The sequence below is a fragment of the Panthera leo genome, chromosome D3 (assembly GCF_018350215.1).
Source record: "Panthera leo isolate Ple1 chromosome D3, P.leo_Ple1_pat1.1, whole genome shotgun sequence".
NCBI classification, from domain to species: domain Eukaryota; kingdom Metazoa; phylum Chordata; class Mammalia; order Carnivora; family Felidae; genus Panthera; species Panthera leo.
In genome coordinates this window covers 3,159,263-3,177,854 of record NC_056690.1, presented here as the reverse complement: position 1 = coordinate 3,177,854, position 18,592 = coordinate 3,159,263, and the positions used below count along the sequence as shown (strand labels likewise).

Genomic DNA, 18,592 nt, shown 5'->3' with positions numbered 1-18,592 from the left:
TTACGAGTCTATCTCCTGCGGGACCAGGTTCGCACCGATTTTGCGAGGACCTTTGGGGAAGGGCTCCGGGCTGCCGCTGCCTGTGCCAGCTGCTGGAACTGGACGGCAGACACAGGTGCCAGTGTGTGTCGTGCTCCACGATGGCCCTGGATGTTCATGCTGGTTCCCCGCGTGGAGAGGGCCTAGCGGACTCCCCAGCCAGACAGCAAACACAGGAAGCTCTCCTGATGCGAGCCACAAAGGCAAGAGACACGCAAAAAAAGCAGGACTTAGCAGAGCGTGAGGACCCACCCATCAACCGTCTCCTGGCAACTCCCCTGCTCCCAACCTCGAGGGGGCCTCCCTGGGCCCTCAGGATCAAAGTCAGACCTTGCTACAGCTTGTATCCCTCTGTCCAGACCTCCATCTGCACATGCCCTCACTCTGTCCTGTGTACCTCAGGGCCTTTGCACATGCTGCCCCTTCTGCTAGCTTTGCTTTAGCAAGGCTCTACTCACTGCCCAGATTTTCTTGACCTTCCCTGCCTCTCCCCACATCTCCCACCCCACTCTGTAAGCTCCCTAGGTACCTCCTCATTATAGTATTTTAGCAGTTTATAGTCATATGTTCACATGATTATTTATTGCCTGCTTTTAGCATTAATTCAGGAGGCTGAATGTGAAATGGGCAAGCGGTTCCTAAGGTTTGCTTGCCAGGCTTCCATAAATTCACCTGGCAAAGAAACAACGGATACAGAGAGATTTCAACAATTTATTACTCAGTACGGCCAGCGGCAGGAGCTCCGTGCACTCAACAGTGTCCCCATCCCACCACTGGGTCCCAGGCTGCGGTGGCTGGGGGCTGTGGACTGAATGCGGTGTCCCCCCCAATTCAGATGTTGCAACCTAACCCCTCAGGTGATGGTTAGGAGGCGGGAGCTTGGGGACCAGGCGATGGGGGCCCAGGGCTCCCTCACCCTGTCTCCGCCGTGGGAGCAGGAAAGGGGCCTCACCACTGAATCTGCGGGCACCTTGATCTTGGACTCGCGGCCAACAAGGGCCCCCTTTGATGTGCGGGGAGGACGGTGCTGACTTCAGGCATTATCCAACCTATGTGGCCGGGCCGTGTTTCAGGACCGTCTACTCCCTGCACAGCACACAGGGGGAGCCCCGTGAACCTGAATGAGATCATGTCCCCTCTCCGCTCAAGCCTCCTCCTGCTTCCCTCCCCCCTCGGAGTGAGAACCAAAGCCCCCAGGGAGAGACGTGGACCCCGCGGGCCTCCTTGCTCCCCTCTCCTCCTTCTCTCCCCTCGACGTGCCTCCCAGCCACCGCGGCTCTGCTGTGCCTTGACCGTGACCCAGTCTTCGCCTGCTCTGTTCCTTCTGCCTGGAATGCTTTTCCCCGCAGACATTTCCGTTGCTCATAAGCCCCCGCTGTCTGGTATTGGGGCCAAGCCAGCGGTGGTGACACAGAACAGCCCTGCGTGGGGTGGGGGCCACGGAGGGGTCTCCGAGACATGCTGGGCTTACAAGGACACCCCAAACTTACAAGGGCAGCGGGCACACCTGTCCAGGCCTTGCCCTGCAGCACGACGCTGTCTCCACTCTCCTGGACAGGAAAGCGGCCTCCGGTGCCTAGGGCGGTTTGCACAGCAGGAAAGGCCGGCTCGGGGGGCACAGAAATGCCAGAATCATCGCCCGACACCCAGGCAGCAGGGGTTCCGCTTGGCATGGACTCCCCGAGGCTCCGAGTGGCTGCCTGACGCCCGAACACGGGACGGCCTGGACCAATGTCCCATCTCCCCATTACCAGCATGGCCTTGGGCCAGGTTCCTGACGTTCCACGCCTCAGTTTCCCCATCTGGAAAGCGGGGATAACGGCACTGCTCACCTCGAGGAGTCTTCTGAATCCTACGTGGTCCCGTGAAATGTGTGGAGCGGAGGCAGGCACACGGCCGGGGCCACGGAAGTGCCACCTGTTCCTTGCCACCGTGGCCGCCTCGGGGCCTGGGTGCCCGGCTCAGCGCGGGGTCCCTCACCGCAGGCTGAGCGGAAGGCGCTTTGGGGCACACGGTACTCCTTTTTACCGTTCACCTACCCGGGCGGCCTCGGGCACGTTTCCTTCCTCCTCCCGGCCGCTGAGGCGTCCCCTCCGGGCCTGGCTCCGATGCTGCCGGCCTCCCCACCCTCGCGGCCGGTCCCCACCGCACCTGCGCCAGAAGGAAACCTCCCGCAGAAACAGGGTCTCTGTTCCGACACCACCAGGTCCCCGGGCCCCCCCCCAAACCCGGTGCCGTGGCTCGGTGGCTCGGCGGTGAAGGTGTGCACGGGGCGCCCTGCAAGCGGAGGTGGCTGGAGACCTCCCGGCCCGCGCCTGGGGGAGCTCGGAGCCCCCGGCCCTCCCAGGCCAGGCCGAGACCCGCAGAAAATGAGCCAGAACAAGCTGTCGAGCTGGCTCCCCGACACCCGGGCACGCGAGGGCTCTGGGATTGAAACCGTTTTGCAGCGAGGATGATGTTTCCATCTCCGGTGCGAACACAGTATTAGTCAATTCCCCGCAGCCCTCCGTCCAAGGAGTCCACCTAAACGGAGTTTATTCGGAGACGAAATTGCAGGCTTGAAACTGATTTCTCGAAGGACGCGGTTCATTTCTGCATCTTTACTCTGTCTTTGCGCACGGCTTCCAGACACCCAAGAACGGCGTTTTCCAAATTACTGGCCCCCTTGGGCTGCCTCCGCTAAACAGGGACGGCTTCGGTGCCTTTGATTCGAAACATCCCCCCGAGCTCTCCGTGGTGGCTGCTCCAGGGACGGGGGCTTCGGCGGTGGTCCGTCCCTCACGTCCGAGGAGGGAGAGAGCCGCTCACCAGCATGCGTTCCCCTCCTACGGTGGGTCGGAGGGGTCGGCCACGCCGAGAGAAGACACTGGTCCCCCGAGAGCAAAGTGGGGCAACGCCCTTTTGGCCCTCCATTCACTTTCCGCCCGCTGCATTCCCCCCCGTCCCCACCCCCGATGTCTGGTTCTCTTGCTGTTTCTGGTGACGGCTCACAGGGCAGACACTTGCTCAGGGCATCGGCCCGCCTTTCAAGCCAGACCATCCTGATGTTGGAAAACAAGGAACCGTCGGACGCGGCTCCCCAATAACGGGAGGGAGGCAGGGGCGCCTTCCGAAGCCCCATCGTCTCCAGGCTCTGGCTTCCCCAAATCGCTGACGTCTGGTGTGGGATAAGCCCCACTGTGCGCAGAGCTTCAAGCGCGGGGACACCTGGTCCTTGGACCGCAGCCTCCTTCTACTAAAGGGGAGACTGAGGCCCAGGCAGAGGCCAGGGTGACCCGGGGGGTGCTGCTCATGGCCGGTGGCTGCAAAGCTACAGAAACCGAATCTGGGTAGCTAAAGCCGCAGGAGGTCACAGGACCCTGAGAGGCAGAACGCGGACTTGGGAAAGGACAGAACCAGTGAAATACAGAACAAGGCGTAGCAGGGACCTTGAGCCAGAAAGACCAGCCAGCGGCGGCCGGAGTAATGAGCTGGCTGGGCCGTTCTTCATGTCTCCCTTCTTGGCCACACGTGTCGGCGACGTCCCCGAAGGGTGCATCCACCCGGCCCAGCCACGGGGCAGGACAAGGGCAGCCGCTTCACCTTGCGGCCTTTAAGGTGGGGGCCAATTACCACCGGAAATGAATCTCCCTTCGCAGCTCAGTGTCCGAGGGGCAGGACGATTCCATGCTATTCGGTCGTACAAACTGGATGGACGCTGGGAGGCTCAGAAGCAAGAAATACCCACGACGTCAGGGTTACGGGCATTTTCTGGATCCCTTCCCCAGTTGGCCTGTCACACTGGGCTGCCTCTCATGTGGGTCCTGGGGCGACGGGAGGCTCAGCGTGAAGAATCTGCACCCCCCACACACCCCCACACACACAGCAGGACGGCCCCGCTAGACTTCCCCGTCCCCGCTCGCGAGCTCTTCCTGCTGGCATCCGTCTGTCAACACCGACTTAGTGAAATGCTTTGTTGTCTCCCGTGGACCCACAGCCACTGGTGTGACAGAGGACCTCTCTCCCTGTGATGGAGGCACTTCTCTGCAGCCCGTCTAGTTCTATTAGGGACGCTGTCGGGGCACTTTATAAAAGCTCTTCCTGAGCTGGGTGTGCCGACCGGTGCAGACTGGTCGATTGAGAGGGAGGCTTGGCCCCGTGCCTGTCCCCGGGACGCGGAAAGGCCTCTGGAACCCAGAGAAGGGGGTCTGCAAGGGAAGCTGGGCCGCCCCTGGGTTCCGAAGCAGCATCTCTTTTCCCTGGCGAGCCAACGACGAGGGCAGATTCTTGAGGGACGGCTCGCTCTGCGGCCCAACAGCCCGCCTCCAGAAGTGAGTTTCCTTCTCCCCACCGACTGTCCTGCTTACTTTCACTTCCCCAAGTGAGCTCAGCCTGTGCCCTTCTTCTGGAATGCTTCCAGAAGGCGCTGCAAGGAAAGAACAGGGAGGTTTACAGGATGGCTGGCTGACCTAACGGGCGAGGTCACCCAGGAGTGACGGGGCTGGGGGTAGAGCAGAGGAGCGGATCCACTCATTTCCCTAATGGAGACGTGCTCACCTCCGCCTGCGTCCCCAGGAACCATCCCCGGCCTCGGGGGTACGGCAGAGACTGAGACAGCCCAAGTTTCTCATCTCAGACAGCTTGCATGTTGGTGAGGAAGACAGAAAATGAGCAAAGGAGGGCCAAAGAATCTCCCCCAGCAGTGGCCAGCGCGGGAGTGAAAACCTAGCTGGGGATGCTTCTCCTGGAGCGTAGGGCAGACATTTCTCCTGGAGCGTAGGGCAGTGGGAGCGTCTCTTGGAGCCGGACGTGTTGGGAGGCGCTGGCTTCTTGCTAAGTGACAAGTCGGAGCCACGCGGGGCCACGCAAAGAGCAGCCGGAGGGAACAGCAGACACAGAGGTGGGCGTGGGCTCGCCACGGCTGCGGAGCAGAGAGAGTCCCGGTGCGGCCAAGGGGGAGAGGGCAGCACGTGAGATGGGAGGGAGGGGACGCGTCCAGGCAGGGACCCCAGTTGTATGGTCACCGTGGAAGGAAGCCAGAGGGACTTTAAGGATGCACGTGGCCCTCTGAGTTGTTTTACAGAAAGGCCCCTCTGACCCCGGAGCAGACGAGAGAGGCCTCTGGGGGAACAGGCAACCGCAACGGTCCGGAGAAAGAGGACGAGGGCCTGGGTGACGGAGCTGGCAGCGAGGACACGAAGGAGTGGGTGCACGGAGGCACGGGCCGCAAGGGGACAGCCGCCATTACTTTAGTGGCTGGAGCTCTTAGCATCAGGCCGAGTGTTCCTTCTTTTCAACCCACAAGCGTCCAAGGAAGATGGTTAGAGGAAGGAGCTCCTGTCGCTGAGTCTGGTCGACTCCTCACTGCCTGATGTCCCGTGTCCCCTCCATCACGAGCACTAAGGGGGTCTCTCCCCCTCCCCATCCGGCCACATCCTTCGGCCCCGAGCTGCCCACTCTGCTCCCTGAGACCCGAGGCATCTTCCCCGAACGGGAAGCCAACCCTTTCCTCTTCCAGTAACACCCCACGTCCTTCCCTAGACGTTCTGCCGTCTGCCCAGGCCTTGCCCTGTCTGTCCTGCCGTCTCAAACCCCAGACCCTTCCTCCTCAGACCCTCCTGGAAACCGACTGGGGGCTGAGTGAGAAGAGCTGACCCCTGAGCAGGTGCACCCAATGTGATGCCTTCTCAGTTTTTTTCTTTTTTTTTTTTTTTTTAACATAAAACATTGACCTGGCATTTTATTAAAGCCACAGGTTTTTATTATTATTTTTTTTATTTTTTTGATGCTTATTTATTTCTGAGACAGAGAAAGACAGAGCATGAGCAGGGGAGGGGCAGAGAGAGAGGGAGACACAGAATCGGAAGCAGGCTCCAGGCTCCGAGCTGTCAGCACAGAGCCCGACGCGGGCTCGAACTCATGGACCGCGAGATCATGACCTGAGCCAAAGTCGGACGCTTCGCCGACTGAGCCACCCGGGCGCCCCAAAAGCCACAGGTTTTTAAATGTTAGAGGAAATGTGTGCGTGACCGCCCACCCCCTGCACCACTCGCAGTCACACAGGGCACTGGCCTCGCCTCCGGCTTGCCTCCCGGGGGTTGTGTCTACACCTGTGCTCACACTCTAGCCTGCCGGTCCTCCTTCCTTCCGTAAAGGACCTCCCCCCACCGTGTCTCCTCCTCCTCAGATGCCCCTTGCCCGCTCCCCTGGCTTCCCCACCCCCACTCGCTGCTCCTGCCTCAGCTCACTGTCCAAGCCTACAGTAAAACCCGTCTCAAGGGAAGAACCTCGCCTTCCTGGCTCTGCATCAGCCAGCATGGAGCCAGGCTTCCAGTGGATACTCAGCGGATGTCTGTTTAGAGACCGTCTACCTCATTCCGACCAACGGAGCCGACCGGTCTGCAGACTTCCCGGGGGGTGCCGTGGGACATTGTGCCGAGCTCGGGGGGGGGGGGTGCGCGGGGGCTTTGGAGGGAGTGCGTGCCAGCCGTCTGCCATTCCCTGCCCTCCTGTCACCCTGTGACCCCTCCACACTGGCCGGTTTCCAGGACCCCATGCCAGCCGGCTTCTGGCTACTTTCAGCCGGTGGGAGGCCCGGGCGAGAGACTCAGGTAAGAAGGAAGGAAGGGGTCGCGGCGCTGTCTCGGGCGCTGGGTCCTTCCCTGTGGCTCCGGCTCCTCCAGGAAGCTGTCCGCGTGGCTGCAGGGGTGACCCAGCTCCTGGTGGCACCACCCCCACCCGCTGCGAGAAGAGCTTCCTGCCAACAATAATCTCTCGGTGCTTCCCCATCCCTCTGCCTTGTCTGCCCACCCAACGCCTTTACAACTGCCGTGAAACCTCCTCGCGGAACTACCTGGCGTGGCCTCGATTTCCTGACTGAGCAGGATCCGGGAAACCGAGTCCTCCCGGGGCTGGCTGGGGCTTCCCACAGCGCTGGGAGAGTCGGGCAGGGAGGGAGGGTGGGTGCGAGGGTCTGCATTCAACTTTGCCCTCTTGCTGCTGCTGAGTTTGCTGTGAAATAAGTCTCTATATTGGAATCTAGTCCCTTTAGAAAACAAAAAACAATGAGCGTTTTTTCTTCACCCTGGCTGCACTTAGAGATACCCTAAGAAGATTTATCAGAAAACCAAAAAAATGATTTCCCCTCTGGTGCTGCCAGACTCGGTATTCTTGCTGGGATAGGCCAGTTGGATCTGAAGGGGAGAGAGGAGAAGGTGTTATTTATGTGTGTATTTATTTATTTATTTATTTGTCTTAACGTTTATTTATTTTTGAGACAGAGAGAGACAGAGCATGAACGGGGGAGGGGCAGAGAGAGAGGGAGACACAGAACCGGAAGCAGGCTCCAGGCTCTGGGCCATCAGCCCAGAGCCCGACGCGGGGCTCGAACTCACGGACCGCGAGATTGTGACCTGAGCTGAAGTCGGACGCTCAACTGACTGAGCCACCCCGGCGCCCCAGGAGGTGTTTTTCAAAAGGCGTTGGGGTTTTTTGAACACGTAGATTTCTTTGGGTAGTATCGACATTTCAGCAATATTTCTTCTCCCGGTCCACATCAGAGTGGCTGATGTCAACCACTCAGCCAACAACAGATGTTGGCGAGGATGTGGAGAAACGGGAGCCCTCCCGCACTGTTGGTGGGCATGCAAACTGGTGCAGCCGCTCTGGAAAACGGTGTGGGGGTCCCTCAAAAAGTTACAAATAGAACTGCCCTACAACCCAGCAATTGCACTACTAGGTATTTAAACCAAGGATCCAAAAATGCTGACTCGAAGGGGCACACGCACCCCAACGTTCATAGCAGTGCTATCGACAACAGCCAAAGTATGGAAAGAGCCCAAATGTCCATCGAGGGATGAATGGATAAAGAAGATGTGGTATATAGATACAATGGAGTATGACTCGGCAATCAAAAAGAATGAAATCTTGCCATTTGCAACTACGTGGATGGAACCGGAGGGTGTTATGCTGGGCGAAATGAGTCAGAGAAAGACAGATATCACATGCTATCACTCATATGTGGAATTTGAGAAACTCATGAACACAGGGGAAGGGAAGGAAAAGTAAGATAAAAACAGCGGGAGGCAAACCATAAGAGACTCTTCAATGCAGAGAACAAACTGAGAGTTCCTGGGGATGAGGAGGTGGGGGGCGGGGGTGGGCACTGAGGACACTTGTCGGGATGAGCCCTGGGGTCACATGTAAGTGATGAATCAGTGGGTTCTACTCCTGAAGCCAATACTACACTGTATGTCAGCTAACTTGAATTTAAACGAAACATTTTAAATGCAATGAATAAAAGCCTTGGTGTTTTGTAAAAGCTCACTAAGTGATTCTATCACGCAGCTGGGTCTGAGGATATTAGATAAGTGGGCAGGGATTGTTTGTGTAGCTTTTCCCTGAGTGGGGGTACTGTTGACCCCCCCCCCCCAGTAAAAAGGGAAGTGGGAGAGCAACAATTAGACTCCTTTCTCCACTCCATTTTCCGCTCAGAAAATGACCAGGGACGAGAGCAGAGAGGCCCCACGAGGTGTGGCATCTGCGTTCTCTCTGGTCGGTCTCCTCCCTGTGTCTTTAGCCTACTACTTGGGGAACCGATACCGGGCTTGGGGGGGCTCCTGTGGAGGCCCGTGACCCGCTGCGGACGCGGTGCCTTCACTCCGCGTCCGCGGCGTGGGAGGACGGTGGCTGGCACAAAAAGCAGATGTTTGGCGAGCGTTCGATGGGCGGACGGCTCGGTGCCATTTTGCGAAAACATCCCCCGTCTCCTCCGGTTCCTCGAGTTCGAACGGCTCTCGCTGTGCCACTGAGACCCTCAACTCATCAATTACAAACATTAACTGTAAATTATACTTTTGCATAGTTAATTCAGCCTCTCATTATGTATTTAGTGGAGCTCAGCAGGCATAAAATTCAATAGCAAGCTTTGGAGTAGCTCCAACTCCTGTCTTCTGTGATATTTGGAAAATGCGAAGTTTTAGTAGTGGACCTTGGAGCGTGTCTTTCCTGGAAGGTCTCCAATGGGCTCTGCTTTTGGCTTCGCTCTTGGAAGGAGTTCAACCCTTCTGGGAAGGCTGATAGCTTCAAAGGATGCGTCTGCCCCCCTGTCTCCACCAAGCAGAGGCTCTGCCTCCTTCCCAGAGTCGAAATTAATATTAACCTGACCAGTGGAAGGAAAGAAAAGTGTGAATATCAGCGCACTTGGCTCCTGGAGCCATCACTCATGCATTATTCATTCAACAAATATTTACTGAGCACCTCCTATGGTCAGCGCTGTGATGTATCATGAGGATAGAACAGTGAGCGTTGAGAAGAGGGAGGCAGATGGTAAATGACCAAATGCATCTAAATGTCTAATGTGTCGTGTGGCGATACAGATAAGGCGGCTGAGTGAGCCGTGCATAATAGGGCGAATGCAGCGGTGGGTGAGCCACCAAGACGTCTGGGGCAAGCAAGTGCAAAGGCACTGAGGTAGAAAGAAGCTTGGTGTCTTTGAGTAATACTAAGGAGGCCAAAATAGAAAAATCCGGGAAGAAAATGGTAGACAAGGAACAGTGTAAGGAGAGAGAGAGACACGGAATTATCAAGATACGGAGGATGAAAGTTACTTCCCAATTGCTAATCCCGAGGAGAGGCTCAGAATTGTCAGTCAGTGAACGTTTGTTACACCATATTCAACAATCTGCAACCTCTAGTGTGCGAAACAATGTATACAACTCTCTTCCTTCATCTGTCCTTGCGCCTTAAGCCCCCCTGCTGCTCCGTAGCAGAAAAGTTAATCTGGTCGATTCCAAGCTTGCTGAGGCATTTCACATTCAAACACAGCCCGGCAGTTTGTCAAGCTTGGCCTGACTTTCTTCAATATTCACCCAGTGGGAAGAGTCGGGTGACTGTGGATTATGGAATTGGGTCTTCAGATAGATGTTCCCTCTTCTGGCTTCATCCGCAGGGATGCCACCCTGTGCTGGGCGTGGTCATTGTTTGATGCTGATGTTCATGAGGTTTCCAGGCTTCTACCTGACCTCTGAGAGCACCCCAGGTGCCCCTCTGCGGGAGACTGAGGCCAGGTTGGGGTCCGCCTCTGTTCTGTCAGTGGACTTCAGTACCTTCCCTGGAACTCGGTGAAAATTCTGCCGCTCCCCTGCGCCACTCAGGGCCTTTGGGGGCCAGGCAGTGGGGTGGACTCCTCCTCCTCCCTGCTCCTTGCACCCCAAGCTGATTCTGTTCAACCTCTGCCATATCCCGCTGGGAAAGCACAGAGGATAATCTAAGGTCTCGAAAGAACTGTCAGGGCCCACATCCCCTCTCTGTTGCTGTGTAACAAACTGTCCCAAGTTCGTTGTCTTCAAACAACTCTAATTTATCATAATAAATAGGAAACCCATGGGCAATTCCTCTGTTGTTTTTCCCTAGACTCTCTTATAGAGCTAAATGTATTCGGTAGAGTACTTGGAGATAGGATGGCTGGGCCGCTCTGTCTCCATGCGGTCTTGCATCTGGGCATCCCCACGACCCAACTGGATCTGACGGGATGGACCCAGTGCTTTCCCCTGGGGGTAGGGACCACCGTGGCGGCACCAGGAAACCCACCATGGTGCTGCAGAACCCTAAGAACCTCAGGATGTCTTACGGGTCCATGCCTCTCCTACCCAGACCTCCGAGGTCCTCTTGGCAGCTGTATTTCTTGAAGTGTGACCCAATTTAGCTAAAATTTCAGCTGCTTGCCAATTAATATAGCATACATTCCTGGCGTGTTAGGTTCGGGAAACTGCAGCGTGCATGGAAAATAAAAGCTAGCAGGAAAGCATTCCACAACTGTGCCATTGTGTGGCCCAGAGATCCCTGGAGCCAGTGGGAGTCTGGGGAAGGATCCCACAGGGATCGAGAGGAACTGGGCACCTTCCTGCCTTCTCCTCACCTATCAAGGGTTCTCCTTGGCCCACAGTTTCGTTCAGCTTACCCGTGTCCCTCTCGCAGACCCCAGTTTATTTTACTAATTGGATTAGTTGCCAACATTTACACAGCTGTGTGCCAGGCTCCCAGGGTGGGTTAAGCTTGCACATTTATCTGCCTGAATATGCACAACACCCTGCAAGACCAGAGTGTATATCCCCATTTCAGAGATGAGGAAACTGACACATGAGTGATATGCATAATGACCCCAGGCTAAGTGTGGGATTCATATCCAAGGCTTTGCCTCCAAAACCTGGGCTCACACTCACCCATCATGCTGTAGCAAGGAAAATAAGTGGCAGGATGCGCTCCAGCCAAATCCAGGCGCAGAGTGGACGTGAATCTGACACCCAGTGGGGGGACGTTGGGTCAGGACCTGGGGGGCTTGGGTATGGTCCTGTTTTCCCCCCACCTGCTGCCTTCAGCAAATCCCAGGTCTTGTGGCCCCAAGAGGACAAAGGTTTGCAAGTCCTTCCGGGTTACTGAACAGCAGAAATATTATAGTGGTAACATAGTTGCGATTGTGTGTTCTAAGCTCTACACGCGTGCTATACCATTTATCCCTGCAGTAGCCTCGTGAGGTTGGCTTAGCACAAATCAAGAAGCCAGTTCTTACAGAGGTGAAATGAGCAGTTCGCAAACCTTGCTGCGTATTAGAATCATCTGCAGAGTCCCTAAGAATGCCCGGTTTCACTCCAGACCACTGAAGGTAAGATCCCAGAGGTGAGACTCAGACATCAGAATTTTTTAAACCTCCTCCACCAAGTCATTCAAGATTGCCACCAAGGCTGAGAACTGAAGGGTTAAGTAACTCACCCGGGATCGTTCCCAACCCCACTGAGGAGCAAAGTCAGAAATCAAACCTGCGTGTCTGATTTCAGAGCCCGTGGTCGTAACACCTACCCAGTACAATTGCTACATAGACGCCGGGAAGCAAAAAAGTAATGATAATTTACAAGTGAAGTGCTTGGAAGTCACAGAGAGAGAAACTTTTTGTGGGTAGCTGTAATTGCTGATGCCGTGGCCGCACATTACAATCACCTGAGCATTAAAAATCCTAGTGTCTGAGTGTCACCTCTTGAGATTCTGATTCCATTGGTCCAGGGTAGACCCAGGTATCAATCATTTTTCCCTTACTCTCTGCAGGTGATTCTAACATGCAGCCAAGTCTGAAAGCCCTGCTTTGTAGGACGAGAAGGCTCAGATTGTTTTCATGAGGGCTGCGATTCTCCTCTGAAGCCCTGTCATCGGTATCAATGGGATTTGCAGGAGAACGCTCGCAGTAGAGAACTCACTTTCCTCACCCCTTCGTACATGTATCCGCTCCTATAACATTTCAGGCTTTGGGGGCTGACATAGAGAGAAGGTGGATGTTTCTTTTTTAAATCCAAACTCCTAATCTGGTTCAAAGGTGCTTGGAAACAGAGCAACCTTCCTGGCTTTTCTTCCCCTGTCTGCCATGCACTGTTAACATGCATCTTTCCCTATGTGCTAATTGCAGACAGCAAGGACAAGAGATCCTTCCTCGCTGCCCTGGTATCTTTTAGGGTGTGTTATCTTAGCCGTTCGGATTTCTCCACTCAGCCCTCTGAGCGTGGGCTTCTGATGCAAAAACAATCCAGGACAGTAGAAAATTAGTTGTGGCACCATCAGTTTTGATGACAAAACAACTGGTTTTGTCCCAGGCTCTGGTCTTTTAAGTTTCCTTTGCTCCCGCCTACTCTCCATGTCTTTCTCTCCACACTTTTTTGTAATTTTGAGGCATTTGGTAAGTTCCCTTTTCTTTGCCAGTCAACCCAAGGTGACTTGTGTTCCTTGCAACTCATATCCTGACGTGATTCCTTCAGCACCATGGAGAGCTCTTGGAGTTCCTTTCGGCATCTGTGTTGACATTGGGGTCAATGAACTATCTAATAAAGTCTTCCTGGAAGGGAAGCGGGTGTCCTTTGCCTTCATGAAATTCGCATGAAGCAGAATGCATAAAATAGAAGCCCGGGCTGAATGACTCTGTTCTCCTGGACTGGCTTCCCTATTCTAAGGTTGATTTCTTCATTTTGTTAGCCTCATTTCTTTCTGGAGGCATTATGCTGTCAACAGTGGCTGTTGAAATCCCGTACACCCCATAGTGGGGAATGGGAGTCCTGATGGTGCCATAACACACCCCCCAGACTCCATTTTCTTACGAGATAGAGTTCAGTAGCTAAAAGGTTTGGTAAATTGGGTTTCCACAGGTCCAAACTTGATTATGACTATTGGGGGAATTTATTTGTTTTTGAGTAAGAGCTTTTTTTAAGCCAATTTTGAAAATTTCTTTCAAGAGTTACTGCAATAAATCTACACTATTGATTTAGCAAGTGGTGGTTCTTAGGCACTCTCTAGAGTCACTTAAGTGTTTAAATTCTTCTCTTTATTACTCCAACAGTACCACTGGCCCCAGATGGGCAGACATGCAGGGCTCTTGGGCCCTTCAAGGCAAAAGCTTAGCAAAGATTTCCATCAGCTCAGAGACAGCAGGAGGACACTGACGACAGACAAAACCACACACAGATTTCTTCCTTTCTTGGCCTCCATCTGCCAGCGGAAGTTGTGATACTGTGGTATCGTGTCTGACGGGGACAGCTATGGAGTAAACGCAAATCCGAATAAATCCCAGATGGCAATGAATGGTGGAGAATTATGTCTCTACTGTGGCTTGTTCTCAGGGACTCCTGGACCAGCCCTGAGGGGCATGTTTTAACGGTGGCTTTAGGCAGTCAAACCTCAAGTCACTGAGCACAAACACACTGTCAAGTTGTGCTAAAAACAAGAACAGTTAATGTTTGCTGATGTTCGCTGGTGCGAAACCATTCTAAGTGTGTGACACCCGTTGGCTCATTTCCTTATTCTCACACCAACTCTGTGAAATGGGAACAAGTCGCATCTCCAGTTTGCAAACAGGGAAAAGGAGGCCGAGTTGCCCAAAGGTACCGAGCTGGTGGAGCCAGGATTTGAACTCAGGACCCACAGCGCGCTCGATCGTAACACTTGCTGTGTTTCCTTAGCAGAGTCTCGCGTGACAGTCTTGGCTCCACCCCCCTGGTTCCTCCTCCCTCCTGTCTCTTGCTTCTGCCTTCCTACCTTTCCCCTCCTTCTCTTCCTTCCCTCGTGCCTTGTTTTCTTCTCCATCCTTTAAATAAGTACTTCTTGGAGGCCCAATATTACAACACGTAGGGGTGGAGTTGCTTTTGGTGCTGCAGGGGTGACGTTAAGGACCAACTCCAGTCCCACAGCCACCACTGTCACTGCCCCTTGGTATGCTAAGGGTCCTGGGACCACAGTTTGGAAATCATCCCCCTGCATTGTCTTCAGGGCCCCATCGTCCAACGAGCATGGCCCTTCTTTGCAATGCTGCCTCCAGAAGACAGGGATACCACCTTCCTGAGCCAGAGACCGCAAACTGACAGGCAGCAGAGATGCAGATTTGAGCAACATCATGGCTAAAAGGTTGAGGTTCTTATATTTTAAAATTCAGAGATTTTATAGAAAAACTCCAGAAAAAAAAAAAAAAAAAACCCTTCATGATCCACAAGACAGCGGTTGGCAGGAGCGAGGAGGCCACGTATCCATTCAGATGAGCAGAGCCGGACCACAGGCACCATATGGCTTTCTCCCCTAAGCGCCCCTAAAGTCTCATGTTTCAAACTGTGGCTCAATTCACTTTACTGTGGGTATGTCACATTATGTAGATTTTCGGGACGAAGCAGGTAAAAGCCGTGTGGGGTGAGGGAGGGTAGGAAGAAGCACAGTCCCACAAAAGTGAACCGACGAAGGAGTCGATTCTCTCTTCCCAAAGGAATGCCTCGTCTGGAGTCAGAATGTTTCATCCCGAGCCTCCCTGGGGTGCATCTCACTGTCGGGCCGGGCTTGCCTGGCCTATTCTGTCGCATCTGTTCCCGAGATCCCTGCCAACACGGGCCAGCTTCTGGCTCCTCTCGGTCTGAGGTCCCCAGCCCCCTGCAAAACTGTGTCAACCTTCTGCCCCCAGCACCACCCTGATGCTACTCTGACCCGGGATTCTGCACAGCTCCGGGGAAAGCTGGAGTTTCCCCCACACTGTGACTTCTAATTGTTTTTCCATCTTGAAACCAAGAGTCAGCATGAGTGGGGGGCTGTGGCAGGTTCCCGATGGGCACCTGGCCAGGCACTGCCTTCCACCCCTGGTTGAGCACCACGTAGTGCAAACACCCCTCCTGGGTGCAGGGACCTGAGAAAGTGCTCTGCTCTGGCATTTGTGCAAAATAGGAACCACAATTACCTCTGAAAGGGATTTTATTGGGATTTGAAATAATATATGCATGGGACCTGGTGCAGTGCCTGGTACGCAGAGAACATTGCATACACGGTGGCTTGTTGTCTTTATTTTTTTTTAATTTTTTTAAGTATTTATTTTTGAGAGACAGAGCGCAGGTGGGGGTGGGGCAGAGCGAGAAGGAGACACAGAATCGGAAGCAGGCTCCAGACTCCGAACTGTCAGCACAGAGCCCGACGTGCGGCTCGAACTCATGAACCATGAGATCGTGACCCAAGCTGAAGTTGGACGCTTCACCGACTGAGCCACCCAGTTGTCGCTTGTCGTCTTTATTCTTACGTTACCTTGAGAATACCTTAGGGAAGTCACCTATCGCCCGCAAAAACCATATAACACGATGTCTTTCAAAGTCGCAAAGGCAAACTCCGCGTCTCTTTTCTCTTGTCCGGCACTGAGACCCCCTTTCGCACAATTGCAGCGGAAGAGGACGCAGCTCGGGTTGAGTTGAGCTGCCCCTTCTGCATTCCAGTGTCCTACCTGGAGAAGGGGAAGGCCATCATTTCAATCGTCTAGATGACAGCACTTAGTCTCAGCAGGTGGTGCCGGCTGCCGTGATGCTCAAAATAGAGTTTTCTAAGAAAATGAAGATGGGTGCAGGTTGAGACACGTCGCAGACTCCAGCACATCCCAGTGGGGCCACAGCAGGGTCTTGGGGCTTTTGTCTCATCCGTGACCAAGGAAGATAGACTGAGCAGAGTCTATCGAGCAACCACTGGACGTCTCCAGCGTACTCAGCCCATACCCAGCTCTGCTGAGGAAGGAGATGCCCGTGCGGGGGTTCTTGCTAACAGAGCACAGTTGACCCCCTGAAATAAAGCCCCGCCTGTCGCCCAGGGAAGAGACAGACCGGGCCAGAGCAGGTGGGAAGGATTTCTGGGGGCCGAATCGAGCAGGCTCAGGTCCCTGCGGGCTTAGCTGCCGGACCAAGTATGACTCTCTTAGTTTGGAAACATCCCAGACTCCAGACACTTCTTCCTCATTTTCCAAGGCAAGTCATCCGTTCTTGAGATTGCACAGCTCATGGACGGATGCACCAGACAACGGATTTGTGTTCCCTCCCACGGGGGTATCCAGCATCCCGTAAACCGTGGTTTTCTCGGTACCACTTCCCGCCCGGAGAGCACGAGGCAGATCCCCGAGTCCCGGGGGGCTTTGGTCAGTGCGGCCACCTCCCCGTCACCTCCTCCCCCAGCTGCCGAACAGGGCTGAGGGTGATGGGCTGGAGAATTAGCCTTCTGGCTGCTGAGCAAGCCCCTCAAAGATCGGGTGGGTGTGTCCTTATCACCCCAGCAAAGGGAAGGGTTTCTCTGGCAACTCATCGTAGTGGTACCGGCCTCTGTTTGGGGTACAGGGTTGTTGTTGTTTTTTAAGTTTATTAATTTATTTTGAGAGAGAGAGAGAGAGAGAGAGAATGACAAGCAGGCTCTGCACCATCAGCACAGAGCCAGGTGCAGGGCTTGAACTCATGAACTGTGAGATTGTGACCTGAGCCGAGATCAAGAATCAGACACTTAACTGACTGAGCCACTCGGGCAGCCCTGGGGTGCAGTTGGTAAGCAGACCTGTTTCCCTCTCGACGTGCCATGGAAAATTCCCCTCGATTCCCTCGGAAACACGTGGGACGCCAGCCTGCGATAACTGCCATCGGCTGCCCGGCCCCCCACGTTCCGGAGCACAGCACGCGGGCAAGCGGGCACGGCAGGCCCTCCTCTGCCCGGCTTTCCGGCTCACCAGCATCCTGCCCCGCAGACTCCGCTGCGTGCCTGGAAAGCCTCCTTCCTGCCTATTTCCACCCGTAGCGATTCTGTCGATTCGGCAGCTCAGAGAGCTCTCCCGGTTCCCTTTCTCTGACCTCCCGCAACAAGGGCTGGTGTAGGTGCTAAATACTCTAGGCTCTGCTGCTGACACTGCTACTCGGCCCCGCTCCTGCAGCACGAAAGCAGCGGAGACGACACGCAAAGCCCACCCAGGGCCGCGTCCCAGCGAAACGGTTCACGCAGACGGGCGGCAGGCTGGATTCGACTCACGGGCCGCGGTCTGCCGACCCCCTCACCGGAGAAGCTCGCTCGCTGGGTGCCTCGTGACCCCACACTTGGCCTCCGGCTGCCGTGGAGAGCACAGGTTCAGGGATCCGGAGATGCTGCCTTCCCTTTGACTCTGCGGGGTCGTGAGCAAGCCGATTCCCCCTTTCGGGGGTCTTCGCCGCGGTGTCTGAAAAAACGAGAAGTTTGGACGGTCGCGGGTTCCCAAAGCATCACACCCGCTGGGGCAAGCTTGCTAACGAGACACGTGTCTGGGCTCACCTCGGATTCAGGGTGTTGATCAGGACGCCTCGTGGGGAACCAGAGTCCCGCTAGCTACGGGCCCCTCCGTCGAGGCACAAGAGGCCGTGTCAGGGTGTGCGAGGCAGGTCACGCGGTCTCAGGAGAGCCGCCGCGATGAGCCAGCAAGGCAGCCGGGAGGACACCAGTGGAGAAAAGCAGCAGCTGCGTGGAAACCTGGCACCAGCCGGCCGGCACAGTGACCTGGGCTGTTTGCGGGAGGTGCCCCCGCCCCTGCCCGGAACTGCTCACGTCCTCCCAGCTGCCGCGTCGTCACGGGCCCCCCCCCCCCCCCCGCCTGCGTCCCCAGCCCCCTTCAGCCCTGCATCCAGGCGCCGAGGGCCCTGCTGTGATTGTCGGCCCCTACAGGATGGGAGGAGACGCCAGGGCGGGTCAACGGTGGTGAGCGAGCCACCTGCCACGACGGGCTCACCTGCCGAACTCAGCTCAAAGGGAGTCTCTTTAGTCCAGAGTTCCCCCAGGCTCCTTCTGCAGGGGTGAGGCCGCGGGATTCACCGCTTGTCTGAGGAGCTGGTACAAACCGGCCCAGACACCTGTGAACACCCAGCGCTTCAGACTCTGCCCGGTTCCTCCCTCGTGGGGGCCGCTCCCTCCGTCCCAGCCGCCGCGCCCACACACCGTCCCCAACAGGTGTCTGCTCTCTCCTTAGACGCGAGTTACAGCCCGAAGGAGAGAAAAGGGCCCTCGCACGGAACACGGTCAGCTAAAAGCCATTTATTTCCTTTGCTCCCTCCCTTCCAGAAGCAGCAGCTCGTTCAGCGAGGTCGTGCAGATGAACTTCGAAATAGCCAGCTTCAGCAGCCTCTCGGGGACGCAGCCCATCACCTGGCAGGTGGAGTACCCACGGACGGCGACCACCGACACGGCCGTGTCCGAGATCTTCATCAGCCAGAAGGACCTGGCGGCCATCGTCCCCCTGGCCACGGTAAGG

The 18,592-nt window shown here is 55.5% G+C and overlaps 1 protein-coding gene across 1 annotated transcript in view; it reads left to right on the top strand.

Moving 5' to 3' along the window:
* TMEM132C (transmembrane protein 132C) overlaps nt 1-18,592 on the top strand; it is a gene marked incomplete at its 5' end in the record, with an annotated part of 203,304 nt that overhangs the window by 115,983 nt on the left and 68,729 nt on the right. Inside the window, one exon of the mRNA XM_042911161.1 lies at nt 18,403-18,586. Within this exon, the coding sequence (XP_042767095.1) occupies nt 18,403-18,586 (184 nt within the window). The remainder of the gene's footprint in view (nt 1-18,402; nt 18,587-18,592) is intronic.